Here is a 15,520-nt window from a genome sequence, read left to right on the forward strand (position 1 = left end):
TAACAGTAACTGACATGCTCCCTGGTATGAGTTGTATTGTGTCCTTCAAAAAGACATGTGAAGTCCTAGTTCCTGTGAATGAGATTTTATTTGGAAACAGAGTCTTTGCCGTTGTAATCAAGTTATGATGAAGTCATTAGGGTGGGCTCTAATCCATCATGGCTGCTATCCTTAGAAGAAGCTGCAGAAGAGACACAGTGCTAAAAGCACACAGTGGATGACAGCATATCAAAGCAACGCAGAGATGGAAACTATGTTGACACAAGCCAAGGAACTTCTGTGACTACCAGAAGATGGAAGAGGCCAAAAAGGATTCTCGCCTACAGGATTGGAGGGAGCATGCCCCTACAAACCCCTTAAATTTGCACATAGAACCTCCAAACTGTGAGCTTGGCTAAGATACGAAGAAGTGAAGTACTGTGCAGTTCAGGGTAGGAGAAAACAAAACCAAGCAGAGACATTTTAGTTAATGCAAGAAACATGAGGATATTTATAGGACATACTTAAATTCATATTTATAAAATAGAACATCTAGCATTATTTGAACACAAGAAGAAATGTTCATAGACAACACTAAAGGTTCCAAAATAAGTATACATGTATGCTTTGGTACCGTTCTATGACAGTATCCTTGGGGTTCACATGTAAAACATCTTCATAAGTTAAATCATTTCTTAGCAGGGGAATTGGGTAAACTAACAGGCACTGGATGTGTCCTTGGATGGAACCCCATTCATCTTCTGCTGAAATCAGTTTTATCAAGGGTTCTGTATCACAGACTTGTAGCAAATAAATGATCTTGCTTGTTTCTAAATGTGATTAGCAAACATTTCTTATTGGTATCTTATTGCTTGAACAAGTTATAGGACTCAGATCCTTGCGGAGTCTCATTACAAGTTTACCTTTATAAAGCAAAGAATCACAGTTACAGTTGAAGTTGGTATCTGTTTAATTTTAACAATGACTTGCTATATACTTAGTCTTTGCTTGTTATTAGAAAAAATAATTAAGTTACTTTTCTGAGCTTCTATTTTTCTTCTTTAAATGAGCATTAAAATAATATCTACCTCATAAGTCTATGGCAGAGATAAGAACAGAAATAAAAAATGCTATTAAAATTACTATAATTGTAATTTTCTTACCAAAACACATTTATGTCATTTAAGTGTATATATATATATATAAATAATACATGTACATGTACATGTACAAACATGTATTATATATTACATATATATGTATATACAGAGAGGGAAAGAGAGAAGGAGAAGAAACAGTTCAAAAGTAAAGCCATTATGTACACCTGGCCAAGAAAAACTTTCTTTGGGAAATTGTGTGAAAGATACATGGACAAATTTTAGAGGACACATTGTACTATTACTCCATTTTTGTTAGAAATGAACTTTACAGCCCACAGTGACATCTCCGCTATTCCCAAAAGTTCTACTCATAAGTATTTCACCTCCTTCCATCTCCTTTTATCTTTGAAAAGCTAATTAAATTTAGTAAAAATGTAATGATGGCCACCCAAGGAAAAAGCATACATCTTTCTCTGGGTCTGTAACATAAATGCCACCATACCACTTAAGGAAGTCAATTAGAGCTTTATGACAGAGCACATTTTCAAGAGAATACAGATTAATAAATGGCTTTCTCCGGAGTCTATAACGTCAAAAGCTTCTCTCATGAGCAGCTTTAGCTTAAAAGTGTTAGAATCAGCAATTACGACAACTAAAAATGTCTCCAGAAATTGCTAAATGTCTCCTGGGGGCCAGCTCCCCCCGTTGAGAACCACTGAAATAGAGCAGGATCCCAGCACGCTGAGGGAACACGAGCTGCCCTGGGGTGCTGTCCTGTAGAGTCAGAGAAAGCGGCATCCACCGTCTGCGTGTCCTGCTCTGGGACACTGCTTCCGGAGCCCATGAAATCCTCCTGAGAAGAAATTGTCGATGCGCAGTCTGAAGTAAGTCCACACAAGAATCACAAATCTTAGAGAAGCAGGAGTGGGGAGATGATGTAAATATGCAGCTGACTGTGAACTGGAATGATGACAGCTCAGCTAAATATATCCAAGTAGTAAAGGTGGCTAATGACATCGAGCAAGCGAGCTTAAAATGTTTTTACAATGGAGTACAGAAATTTATATTCATAGCAGAGCACTAGGAAAAGGTTGAGTTATACATAGCAGATTTTCTTTGGGGAATATATAAATACATATACTTGTGAAAAAATTAATTCAAGTGAAGCACTTAGCCCAGTGCCAGACACATGGAAAGTGCCCGTTAAATGGGCAGGTATTTGCTGTTATTCATTGTAGTAGTGTTACTGGTATTGATCATTTTATGTGCATTATTTAATTTCTTTATAAATTTAAACAATTTAACACTGAGGAATATTTCTTCTAGGGACCAACTCTCTCTCTCTCTCTCTCTCCCTCTCTCTTTCTCTCTCAGCAGTTCTCACGCATCTCAAAAGACCCAACAAAGGTGAAGCCCACTCAGTGGCTTCCCCTGAGGTCCCTTACCCTCCCACATGGAGAATTAATTTTCCCTTCATGTGTGTTTCCACAACACTTAGTGCATACTTACATCATAATTCTCAGCACATTGTATTATAGTTATTAAAGTCTGTGCGCAGCAGGCCTACCACAGCCCCCAGCCCTCAGGCTAGGAGCTCTTGAGATCTTACGTACTCGGCCTATGCCCCATGCACTTGCCACATGGTAGGCACTCAGCAAAAGCATGCCGAACTCAGCTGAATTATCTGGAAAATTCAATCATGTGGAAACCTCATTTCCCAATAGCGCCAGATATATGAGGTGTGACTGAAGAGCATTGCCTTCTATATAGAATTTGGGGCTGTCAACCTTTATGAAAAGATTAAATAAGTGAAATGATGCAAAGTGTGTTAACTTTTGACCAAGAAAAATAAAGATTTGGATAAATATCAGAACACTCCTTTAAATTACACACATTTAAATATGAGTAAGGATACGTGGGGGCTATGGTAGATGGTAAAATAAAATATATACTTTTAAGAGTTTTAAGCCTTACTAAGATAAATAAGCAGGTAAAGAGATGACATAATTGTTGTTTATTTGATTGTATAAATAGACTAGATGATTAATAGATCCATGCCTTGAATATAAAACATACCTAAAAAACATTAGTTTGAATTATTGTGAGGACTCAAAATTTATACATAAACACACACACACAAATATGCACTGTCCAATGCGCTGCATTAAAGTGTACAGTTCACACTGGTTTTTCAATTGTTTCTGAGTTTAGTTCAAAATACTAAGTAGATAAAATTCACAAGTTTGAGATAGATGTTTTAAGAGGTGACCCTGTCTTTGAAAATGGCCAGGACTACTGGTTTCTTCTCCTTACTTCCATTTTCACTTCTTGATTTAAGAAATAAATGAAACCACAGGTAATCAATAGCAATAAGATTTTAAAATTACTTTTTCAAATTAAATGTTCATTCTGATCATGTGAGATATGTAAATGAAGTATTTTTCACCTATTTCCCCTCTCTTTCAGAGAATTGAAGTCAACGTTCCCAACTGGCAGAAAAAATTTCCATAGAATAAAGAAAAAACAGCATTTTTTTTATCTTCATTTTCTGTGGGGGAAAAAATGTCTTCCATAGCTTAAGAAAAACAACAAGCAATTTATTTTGAAATCTTAATTTTTGGGTTTTTTTGTTTTGATTTTTCACCTCTTGAACTGGGGAAGTGCGAATGCTAATTTATAAAGAAATTTGTGATATAAAGTTTCATTATCTTTTCTCTCAAATAAAATGCATGTTTCTGATTATAATGATAATGTTTATTATAAAAAATGGAAAGTACAGGAAAGGGGAGAAATTAAAATTTAAAATTACCCACAAGCCAGCAATGAGCACTTGATTCTTCTTTCCATTCTGTTTTCCACATGAATTTATTTAAAATTAATAAAATAATGTGTATAATTAAGTTTCCTGCTTTAGGTCCATGAACAGTACAGTCTGAGAACTTTCCAAGGTTACTAAATATCTTTTCAAAGATTTTAATTATTCACTTTTTTAGAGAGAGGGGAGGGAGGGAGAAAGAGGCAGAGAAACATCCACGTGTGAGAGAAACACTGACTGGTTGCCTCTTGCACACCCCCAACTGGGACCCGGCCTGCAACACAGGCACATGCCCTGACTGGGAATTGAACCAGTGACTTTTCTGTTCATTGAGCCGATGCTCAATCCTCTGAGCAACACCAGCCAAGGCAGTTACTAAATATATTTAATACACAATTTCTACTTGTGATATAAAGCACAGCATTTCCATTTTTCAGGAAATGGAATGTAACTTTTTCTTTTCTGATTAAAACTGGTTTTCTCAATGTATGCAATTGTAAATAATAATATTGGGATAAACATTTATACATAAATTGTCTTACCTTTCTACATCTCTGATATTTCTGTAAAATAAATTATAAATAAGCAGTTTCCAATCCCCATACCATGTCAACTGTATTTTACAGAAGAGTTTGACTTTATCTAAAACATGTTTTCAGGGACAAGTTCACAGACAGCTCCAATAGTATTGCTGTTAGGTTGGGTGGTGTTAATTTTATTACTATGTGTAAAAGTATAGAAATTCCTTCTATATGAATCAAACATCATACATATATTTTTATAAGCATCATTTTGCTTACTTCATCTTTAAAAAAAAGTAGGTGTCAGCAAATGTTAGCTACTGTTATTATAATAACCACCTACTTATGTTTACCCTATGTATACAACCCTCTAAACCCTACTGATATAAATGTTCCTATTACACTGAGGAATATATTATATATTAACTAATATTTCTATTAAGTGTGAACTATGATCATTGCATTGTGATAAACATTAGTCTTGCCCAAAGACCAGAAATATCATTCATTGTTCTGAAACACTTATTTTTGTTTTTATTCTTTTCAGATTTATAAGCTGAGATTCCAAGATGTACACCAGTTTTCCCATGTATGATTTCCAAAGCCTATGAGCTTATTGCTGTGCATTACCATTTCCTATGGTGACACTGGAATCCTACGTGGAAACCTGAAATATTCTAAGAGGAGTTTGTATTGTTCCTATAATTTTTATCCCTTAAATATCTTCCTTTGGAAGAGAAAGTAAAATGCCAAACGTGAACCCTGGATCTATAAACATGACGGGCAGAAGACTGCATTTTCTCACCTTGCAGATTCACGAAGGTCTGGCAATGAACGAGGGATTGTTTCAAAGAAAAGGGAGATAGTCTGCCAGAGATCTCTCACCTGATCAACTCTGTGTAAAATGGAAATGAAGGCTATGCATGTGTGAGCGTGTATGTTTCAGAGACTGAAAAAGATAATCGGAGCAAAAAAGCCCAGACACATTAGCAAAAACAAACACCACCGGAGACAGTAGGTATGGCATAACCCTGCAGGATGAAAATAATAATGTAGCCACAAGCCATAATAGCAAATGGGTAAAAATGTGAACTTGGTGGACCTGAATTAATACCAAATTGAATTTATAAAATTAATTTTTCAAAATAATATTTTGTATATTGGATAGAATCTACTTAATCTATGCCATCTAGAGTTTGGAACGACAAAGCAAGAGAACACCAACTGAAGATATGTGTGTACTTTACATTTTAGAAATCATTTTTCAGAAACTCAGGAAAAATATCCGTAAAACCTTAGACGTTAGAGTAGATTTAAGCACGTGAAAATACGTGATGAGTACATTTCTATGGTACATGATCTGTGTATTGCATTGTGTGCACAATAGAAACCTATATGATCTTATTAACCAATGTCATGCCAATAAATTTAATTAAAAATTAAAGTATATAAAGACCTAGCCAAATTATACCCAACAACCTAAAGAACATGTAGATGTAGTTGTAGATAAATAAATAAATAAATGTTCTTTTAACAAAAAAAATATGAGAGCAATATTTTTAAATGGGTATAATTGAAGAAATACCAAAGTTTCAAGATATACATTTGTCCCATATTTTATGCAACTTCCCAAAACTATGAAGTCTGAAAAGCTAAGCATCAATAGCCATAAATATTCCCAAAAAGTATTATTAGTAAAAATCTACATGGATTCATTCAGAAAAAATCTATAAATTACTATGAATAGACTCTATTACCCCTATTCCCATCATTGTTATCATGTCTTAAATTATACAGTTCACATACTTAGAACAGCTCAAAGGCGTTGCTAGTTCAATGGATGATATTCAAACAATATCCTAAGAAGACAGAAAAATGACCTACATAAAATTAAGACTTTTAATCATGATCAATGTAAAAGTCTGTACATAGATTTTTAAAAATCAGTAAATATATTCCAGAAAATAGAGATCTGACATAACAACACTTCTTGAAAAAAAAAAAAAAACTTTGTATGTGAAATAATCATGTGCAAATTCAACATTCAACATGCATAAAAATGTAAGTGTGAATGACCACAAGCAAAAATAATCAAGCATTTTAGAATATGTTAGTGAAAGTAGTACTCCAGTCATGGTTAATAATGATTTCAGAACTTTAAAGCATATGAAACAAATTTATAGTGCTGGAGATAAAATAAATAATAAAATTATTTAAGACACTACCTCTTTTTAAACAGCTGATAGTCCAAGGGGAAAAACAGACACAGAAATATGTATTTGAAATATTATTTGCAATTCTTGTCACTTTATTTTGAAAGATACCATCATTATTTAGTATTAAATATAATGTAATAAGCCAGGCCCTGTCTCTAAGAGAAATTAATATCCCCATTTTATAAATGGAACTACTGGATTAAGATTAAAAAAAACCCACCTCACCCACATACAAATAGCTAGTAATTATTAAAATTGATAAAGGAGCACAGAACTTTCTACCTTAGAATTACTGCTCTTAAAATAGCAGTGTACGAGGTCTGCCCAGAAGGTATCCAACCATGTAATGTGAAACATAGAGACATTTATTGAAGATACAAGAAACATTGTACATAGAACAATGATGTCTCAGACCCCTTCAAAGCAGGCACCTTGGGACCTCACACAGTTCTTCCAACTGCCATCAGCTGCCCTGTTGCATTTTCCTGAATTTCATCGATGGTCTGAAATCTCTTCCTTTTCAAAGGTGATTTTAGTTTTGGGAAAAGCCAGCAGTCACAGGGCACCAAATATGGGCTATAGCTGGGCTGAGTCACCTGGGTGATTTGATGTTTTGCCAAACAAACCTGCACCAGATGTGATGCATGAGCGGGTGCATTGTTGTGATGAAACTGCCAATCATCCATTGCCCATAGTTGCAACATTCTGAATCATCAAAATAGTTTTCTCAGAACGTTCAAGTTTAATGCAAAATTTGATGCAGATTCGTTGCTCTACTTGCTCAGTCATTTGAATGTGATGGCCACACAGTACACATGCTCACTCAATGACATCCACTGCCCCCACTGACTAGTACAGCGGAGCCATCATTGTTCACACATGTGCATTCCAGTCCACTCTCCTTGGCTGCCAGGTTAGATGATGTGCAGCTGTTCTTATTCTATTAATAATAGCTGGACTTTTTGAGGACAGATCTCTTATACAGATCAGTTTATTAAATTATGTCCTGCTGAACCAGAGGTTTATAGGATATTAAGTATTACACATCCAGAGAAAAAGATTCCTTATCAAATAGTTTTTAGCAAGACTAGGTAGGTCTCTTTATTACAAAGCCTTCCCAAGACTTTAATATTCTGATATCCTCCTAGAGGATGGACTAACTGGTAGACTTTTCAAATTCAATTGACCTCAGACTTTTTATTTTTTCTTCAATGAGTATTGTAGAGGCAGTAGTGTTCCATGGAACACCCATTGGGAAACCCTGGCACTCCAGAAGACAGAAACAAATCTAAATGTCAGGAACTAGAAACATTCAACAAGGAGACAAAGGGGCCTTAGACGGGTTGTGGTAACTCTCTTGAAGTAGTTGTCTCATCAAAAACAGGACATTGTATTTCACCAAAGGGCACATCTAGATCTAATGAATAGAAACTACCAGAGATGGAGTTGACCTCAAAATAACATTTCAATACAGTTTTTTTTTTAATGTAAGAACTTTCTCTTTTTTAAAAATTTTTATTGTTATTCAATTACAGTTGTATGCCTTTTCTCCCCATCCCTCCACCCCACCCCAGCTGAACCCACCTCCTTCCCCCACCTCCACCCTCCCCCTTGATTTTGTCCATGTGTCCTTTATAGTAGTTCCTGTAATCCCCTCTTCCCACTGTCCCCACCCCACTCCCCCCTGGCTATTGTTAGATTGTTCTAAATGTAAGAACTTTCCAACAGAGGTGGCAAATCACCTGTAAAAGGTGTTACCTGAGCAATTGTGTCATTGCATGCAGGGTCTGAGAGCTCCACTAAGCTCCCTGCTGTATTCTCTTTGATGGCTCATTTGCAGTGGTTATCAACTGAGATTTTCTTACATTCAGTATTTCTGATTCTCTGTCCATTTTTGTACCATTTTGAATTAAATACTGTAGAAACAGAAGACATTAACTGTCAAACCTATTGCAAATATGATGTCTTAGATCAACAGCATGAATAATGTTCAATCTAGATTTTCCAGTTCTTTATGACTCAGTCTAGGAAGGTTATATATAAATTTATAAGAACTTGTCTGTGTCTTCTAGGTTACTGAATTTGGTGGCATATAGTCTTTCACAGTATTCTTGTATGATCCTTTGTATTTCTGTGGTGTCTGTTGCAACTTCTCCACTTTTATTTCTGATTTTGTTCATGTGAGTCTTTTCCCCTTTTTTCCTTAGTGAGTCTAGCTAGAGGTTTGTCAATCTTATTAATCTCTTTATGAAGCTCTTGATTGCATTATTTTTTTATATTGTCTTTTTGTTCTCTATTTTATTTAATTCCACTTTAATTTTATTATTTCCTTCCTTCTGCTGATGTTGGGCTGCATTTGTTCTTTTTCTAGTTTTTTTAAGATGTAATGTTTAAGTTTTTTTATTTGGGATTTTCATTGTTTCTTGAAATAGTCCTATAATAATAAAACTTTCTTCTTATTACGGCTTTTGCTGCATCCTAAATTTTTTTTAAATATGCTACTAAAATTTGAAGGAGAAAGAAAAAAATGTAAGAAGGAAACCTCGATAGGTGGAATTGGTTGCCTCCCATACGCACCACAACCAGAGATCGAACCAGCAACTTAGGTACGTGCAGTGACCAAGAATCAAACCCCCAACCTTTTGGTGTGTGACACCACATTCCGACCAGCTGAGCCACACTGTAGGGGGTTGCATCCCAAGAGTTTTGATATGTCATATTGCCATTCTCATTTGTTTCCATGTATCTTTTGATCTCTTTTTTATTTCTTCTTTGACCCAAAGCAATGAACAAAATAAGACAAAGAAACAAACAAAAACTCATAGACACAGATAACGATACGGTAGTTCCTAGAGGAACAGGGGACCAGGAAAAAGTTAGTAAAGGGTGAACGGGATCACATATGGTGACAGAAGGAGATTTGACTTTGGGTGGTGAACACACAATGCAATGCACAAATAATGTATTTTAGAACTGTACACTTGAAACCTATATAATTTTATTAACTAATGTCACCCCAATAAATTTAATTTAAAAATACACCTAAGAACACATACAATTTACATTTAATGCCAGTGAAAACCAAGTTTCTTTTCGCTAACTTACAAAACGCCAGGTGATTTAAATCATCTTAATTATGAAGTTCGTGTGTACAGAATAAAATGGAAGTTTTCTCATGTACAAAATGACACAAGAGGCCTGGAAAACCCATATGTGGAAACACGCAACCATGTAGCACATGGATATCGGTGTCAGAATTAGGGAAAAGGTGTGGAATATAGAAGACACTTTCCAGATCAACTGCTTTGAATGGGTCTGTACCTGGCCTTCAATGCCATTGCACCCAAAGCTTTGATAGACCACATGGGTTACCAATTAATTCTACTATAGTTAACATTTGTTTGCTAAAATAAGTTAGATAGAAAGTCCATACCTGTTTGCATATTCCTTGATGATCTGATATATGCTAATCTTTATTGTTTCATTTTCAAATCGATTGTTGCTCCGGTCCTTGTATATCCGGAATTCAGCTGCTGTAACTGCTTCTCCATGAGGAATTTGAGTAAGATCAAACCGGAATTCTTTGTAATGCCTTCGCTGGTGAGAAAAATCCTTGTCTCTTTCAACTGAAAAATAAAAGGAAAAAGGAGAGAGAGAATGTGAGCCCTTTATAAAATATGGAAATTAATGGTAAATTCTCCAGCTTTGTAATTAAAACAAACAAGCAGGATATTATAAAACTGGGAAAACACTAAAACCGCAGATTTATATGTGTTTCCAGTTGAAGGAAACTTTACAAACCAACAGCCATTACTTCAAAAGCAACATAACCTCTGTGGTTTAATACAAATTCCTGGATCCTAAATGGAAAGGCTATCCAAAAACATTTCTTAAACGTGAAGGTTGTAAAGTGCTTACTAGTATGTATCAAGGACCAGAACACAGAGGGTTCATGCAAGAATGAGGACTATGTTACAGAAAAGTCCAGAGTTCCAGGTGAAGGTGGTGGTGAGATTTAGCACAGCCAAGGGAGAAAACAGGAAGAAAGACTGAGGAACTGCAGGCACACACGGACAGTGTTTACAACATTTTAGAGGCCCAACACATAAAACAAATTCATTTTCAGAATAAAGATTGTTGCTAAAATGTCTTCCCCAGAAAAGTTTTTCTTCTCCTTTCAGCACGTGAATTTTTTTAACATGCACTTTCATGAGTTCCCATAGATTGTCTAGTATAACCTCCTCACCATTGGTACAGTGGACAGTCTCCTAACGGCCTCGCTCTGCTCTCACTCAGGATTGAAGGGGAATATATTTCTCCCCTTCAGCAACTTCCCTACCAAATAAAGTCAGAATATCTCCTCTTGGGTTTATTTTTTTAATATGTTTTATTGATTATGCTATTACAGTTGTCCCATTTTCCCCCCTTTATTCCCCTCTGCCCTGCGTACTCCCTCCCACTCGCATTCCCCCCCCCACCTTAGTTCATGTCCATGAGTCATATATATAAATTCTTTGGCTTCTACATTTCCTATACTATTCTTAATCTCCTCCTGTCTACCTTCTACCTACTATTTACTCTACTTATTCTCTGTACCTTTTCCCTCGTTCTCTCCCCTCCCACTTCCCCACTGATAACCCTCCATGTGATCTCCATTTCTGTGATTCTGTTCCTGTTCTAGATGTTTGCTTAGTTTGTTTTTGTTTTTGGTTTGCTTGTTAATAACTGTGAGTTTGTCATCATTTTACTGTTCATAATTTTGATCTTTTTCTTAGATAAGTCCCTTTAACATTGCACATAATAAGGGCTTGGTGATGATGAACTCCTTTAACTTGACCTTATCTAGGAAGCACTTTATCTGCCTTTCCATTCTAAATGATAGCTTTGCTGGATACAGTAATCTGGGATGTAGGTCCTTGCCTTTCATGATTTTAAATACTCCTTTCCAACCCCTTCTTGCCTGCAAAGTTTCTTTTGAGAAATCAGCTGATAGTCGTATGGGAACTCCTTTGTAGTAACTGTCTCCTTTTCTCTTGCTGCTTTTAAGATTCTCTCCTTATCTTTATTCTTGTGTAACTTAACTATGAAGTGCCTTGGTGTGTGCTTCCTTGGGCCCAACTTCTTTGGGACTCTCTGAGCTTCCTGGACTTCCTGGAAGTCTATTTCCTTTGCCAGATTGGGGAAGTTCTCCTTCATTATTTGTTCAAATAAGTTTTCAATTTTTTGTTCTTCCTCTTCTCCTTCTGGTACCCCTATAATTCAGATGTTGGAACATTTAAAGATGTTGTGGAGATTCCTAAGCATCTCCTCATTTTTTTGAATTCTTGTTGCTTCATTCTTTTCTGGTTGGATGTTTCTTTCTTCCTTCTGGTCCATACCATTGATTTGAGTTCCAGTTTCCTTCGCATCATCACTATTGGTTCCCTGTACATTTTCCTTTGTTTCACTTAGCATAGCCTTCATCTTTTCATCTAATTTGTGACCAAATTCAACCAATTCTGTGAGCATCCTGATTACCAGTGTTTTGAACTGTGCATCTGATAGGCTGGCTATCTCTTCATTGCTTAGTTGTATTTTTCCTGGAGGATTGATCTGTTCTTTCATTTGGCCCTTTTTTGTTGTTGTTCTTGTTGTCTCAGTGGGCCTGTTATGTAGCAAGGGGCAGAGCCTTAGGTGTTCACTAGGGCAGGGCAACCCATGTTGCTGCCTTGTGACGCTGTATGTGGGGGAGGGGTCCAAGATAATGGCACTTGCTCTGCTCTCTGTAGGTTTTCAGTCACTTCCCCCACTACCCACAAGCAAATTGGGCCCTTCTGCTATTGATTCCCAGGTGGGTGGTCTTGTCTACATTCTAGGACCCTGTGGGTCTCTCCATCGAACTCTCCTATGAGGCTTCAAGTTTCTCCCACTGCCACCTCAACCCCCACAGGTGTTTTCAATCAGATGTTTGAGGTTTTATTTCCCCAAGCTGGAGCTCTGGGTTGTAAGGTCTGTCTCACTCACCAGTTGTTCATCCTGGTTTATCCGCACACAGATGTGGGACTGCCCAGTCTGCCGGCTGCAGTCTTGCTGGGAGTCCTCTCTGCCTGGTTGCCGGTCTCCACCCCTCCTACCGGTCCGGATGAATGTTTCTTCTTTAACTGCTTGGTTGTCAGACTTCCATACAGTTTGATTTTCTGTCAGTTCTGGTTGTTTTTTTGTTTTTAAATTTGTTGTCCTTCTTTTGGTTGTGTGAGGAGGCACAGTGTGTCTACCTACACCTCCATCTTGGCCAGAAGTTCCTCTTGAGAATATTAAGGGCTGGTGAAGAAATCAGCAGAGTAGATGCCCAGCATATGATTAATCTGGCTTTGTAAAATAACTTATTACTTGATACGGTCTTTATTTACTGGGTACCAAAACTTTCTTACAAAAATACCTGTTCAAAGGGTTCATTTTCAGTGACGCAATATCATTTGATGGAGTTCAGTTTCTCAGTATTAGTAAGTTTTTCAAAATCTCAGTTATGTAGTTAATATAGAACAGGATTATTAAAAAGTCCACTGGAAAACACAGTATGCAAGGTGTCTCATAATTACAGCCTACAATATTTTTTAAATTTTTCCAGTGACATGTTTCCTTGCTAAAATTGGGTTCCAAGAAAATAAGAAAATATATGCTGTATAAATAAATTTACCAAGTTCCAAAATGGATTAAGATAGAAAAATATCTTTAAGAGATTAATTGAAGTTATGTCAACACTACTATAAATATATGAAACTTGGGATCCTAAACTAAAGAAAAGGTTAACATTAAGAAAGAGAGAAACTAGACCATCTAGGAATGAGGGTGGGACCAGTGGCTGCTGGAGCTCTGGGTTTCAGTGTCACATGGGCTCCACATCTGAGAGGAAGCTCATGACAAGGGCCCCCAGTATTCTTTGCCTTCATTATCCAAAATAACCTCTGGTTTACTTTCCCCACAAGAGTAGGCAGTGGTTTAGGAGAGCAAGGATCTCATCCCCACCTTCACCACAGGTACCTAAGCCAGCAAAGGGAGAACTAGAAGCTCCACCTTGAAGCACTTTTGACCTATGGAGCTTGGCAAGGATGTTGCAACTGGGCTGTGTGGCTCACTTTAACACAGCCTCACATGATCCATGAAGTTTCATTTTCTTAAAATATCATTTTCTTAGTCCTAAGGGAGGTCCATTCCCAGGAAGATTATGTATCAACTTTTCTTTAAATAAGGAAGACACCCTTATTTTTAGAATCCTATTTTGGTCCATAATGCAAACCTCTTTTCTGTGTTAGCTTCTGCTGGTAATAATGTAAACTGCCATGAACTTGGCCCCTTCATCCCCATTTGTCTCTTCTCCTGACTGAGCCATTTCAGAGGGAAAGGTAAGGACAGAAAATACCTAGAAACTGGGTATCTAGTAACAGAAAGTATATGTATGAATATAAAGCTACAAAGCTAGCCACAACTTTTGTTTAGAGAGAATAAATTTAATTCGATGTAAACTTGTTCTTTTCTGATCTTAATTTAAGTAAAGTAGGTGACATTATGAAATAGTCATGTTTTATATGAAACAGCTTTAAATAGCACTAATTTAGATGCCAGGCACTGTTCTAAGTACTTTTAAAGAGTAACATATTACACTTCATAACAACCTATGATGTAGGTTCCATCATTATCCTCATTCTGAAGATGAGGAAACTGAGGAGGTATAGAGAATAAGTACCTTGCCAAAAAGTTTGAACCCAAGCATTCAATGCTACCAGGCTATGGTTCTTAAATGTCAAATATACCACCTCTGCTTATGTACTATTTATTACTTTGTCCTAATTTATGAAGTAGTTATGCTTTAATGAAGATCTAAAACCTCATATTCACAAGTTCAAAATCCAAAAAGCTCTGAAAATGAAAAGTTTGGCTTCAAGTTCATTTGGCAGAAAAGTTGGAAATTAACTGATTTAAGGTCATTGAAAGTTTCTATTTATTCCACTTTAATATGAATATTTATTGCTTTGCTCTAGAAATGTTCATTTGTTCAACAAGGTGGCACTGTCCCAGCTCCGCTTGAGGAGTTGCATACTTTATGACATATACACCAGCCAGCCATTCAGAAATATATTTTGTCTATTTTGAAAGTAAATATTCAAAATTCTAAGTGGTGACATTTTTCATTAACAATCTATTTCATATTTGAAATTTAGACCAAAAAACTATAGTCCTGGAACTAAGGGCTGAGTCATGAGTTTGTTAGGACCCAATCTCAGGCAGGCACCTGGAAAATGCAGATGAGTTTTGAATATATATTATGTAAAGTCATCTACTGTTCTGGAATCCCCTGTGAGATGTTAGTGTAATAAAGAGGAAAGCTAGAATTTCAACTGTTATTATAAAATTTCAGCTTTATAATCCAGGCTATTTAACCTAACCCCTTAAGGGGGCAAATTTTCAAAGAGTTTAATAAAAATTTATATTAAATATACCACATAGAATAAAGTTGCAGTGCAGATTTGTCCAGTGATTCAAAGTCCTATATCCTACTGCTTTGAATTATAATATCACTAGTAAATTTCATGGGACGTGTTGGAGTGAGTAATGGAATAGAACTTGTATTTATATAGCCTAGTACTCCTAATGATGCTCACAAATATTCACAAGGTAATCTCAATTACCTCAAAGAGTAATGCTAGGGAGGATCAAATATTAATATCCCTGATTTAAGAATGAGAAATTGGGTGATGACAGCTAGGTGGTAACAGATGTCTGTCTTCCAAAGCTCTTTATAAATCTTTGTTCAATGTCCGTACCACCTACATAATGACATCCTGCTGTTCTGTACTTTGAGACTAGGTCATTGTTAATATATTTATGCAATGTTTTTCAATAATACACAAA

At 36.2% G+C, this 15,520-nt stretch overlaps 1 protein-coding gene across 1 annotated transcript in view; it reads right to left on the reverse strand.

Annotated features, from left to right (window-relative positions):
• BMP5 (bone morphogenetic protein 5) overlaps window positions 1-15,520 on the reverse strand; it is a 114,176-nt gene that overhangs the window by 43,102 nt on the left and 55,554 nt on the right. Inside the window, exon 2 of the mRNA XM_024557910.3 lies at window positions 10,065-10,257. Within this exon, the coding sequence (XP_024413678.2) occupies window positions 10,065-10,257 (193 nt within the window). The remainder of the gene's footprint in view (window positions 1-10,064; window positions 10,258-15,520) is intronic.

The sequence above is a fragment of the Desmodus rotundus genome, chromosome 11 (genome assembly GCF_022682495.2).
Source record: "Desmodus rotundus isolate HL8 chromosome 11, HLdesRot8A.1, whole genome shotgun sequence".
Classification (NCBI taxonomy): Eukaryota; Metazoa; Chordata; class Mammalia; order Chiroptera; family Phyllostomidae; genus Desmodus; species Desmodus rotundus.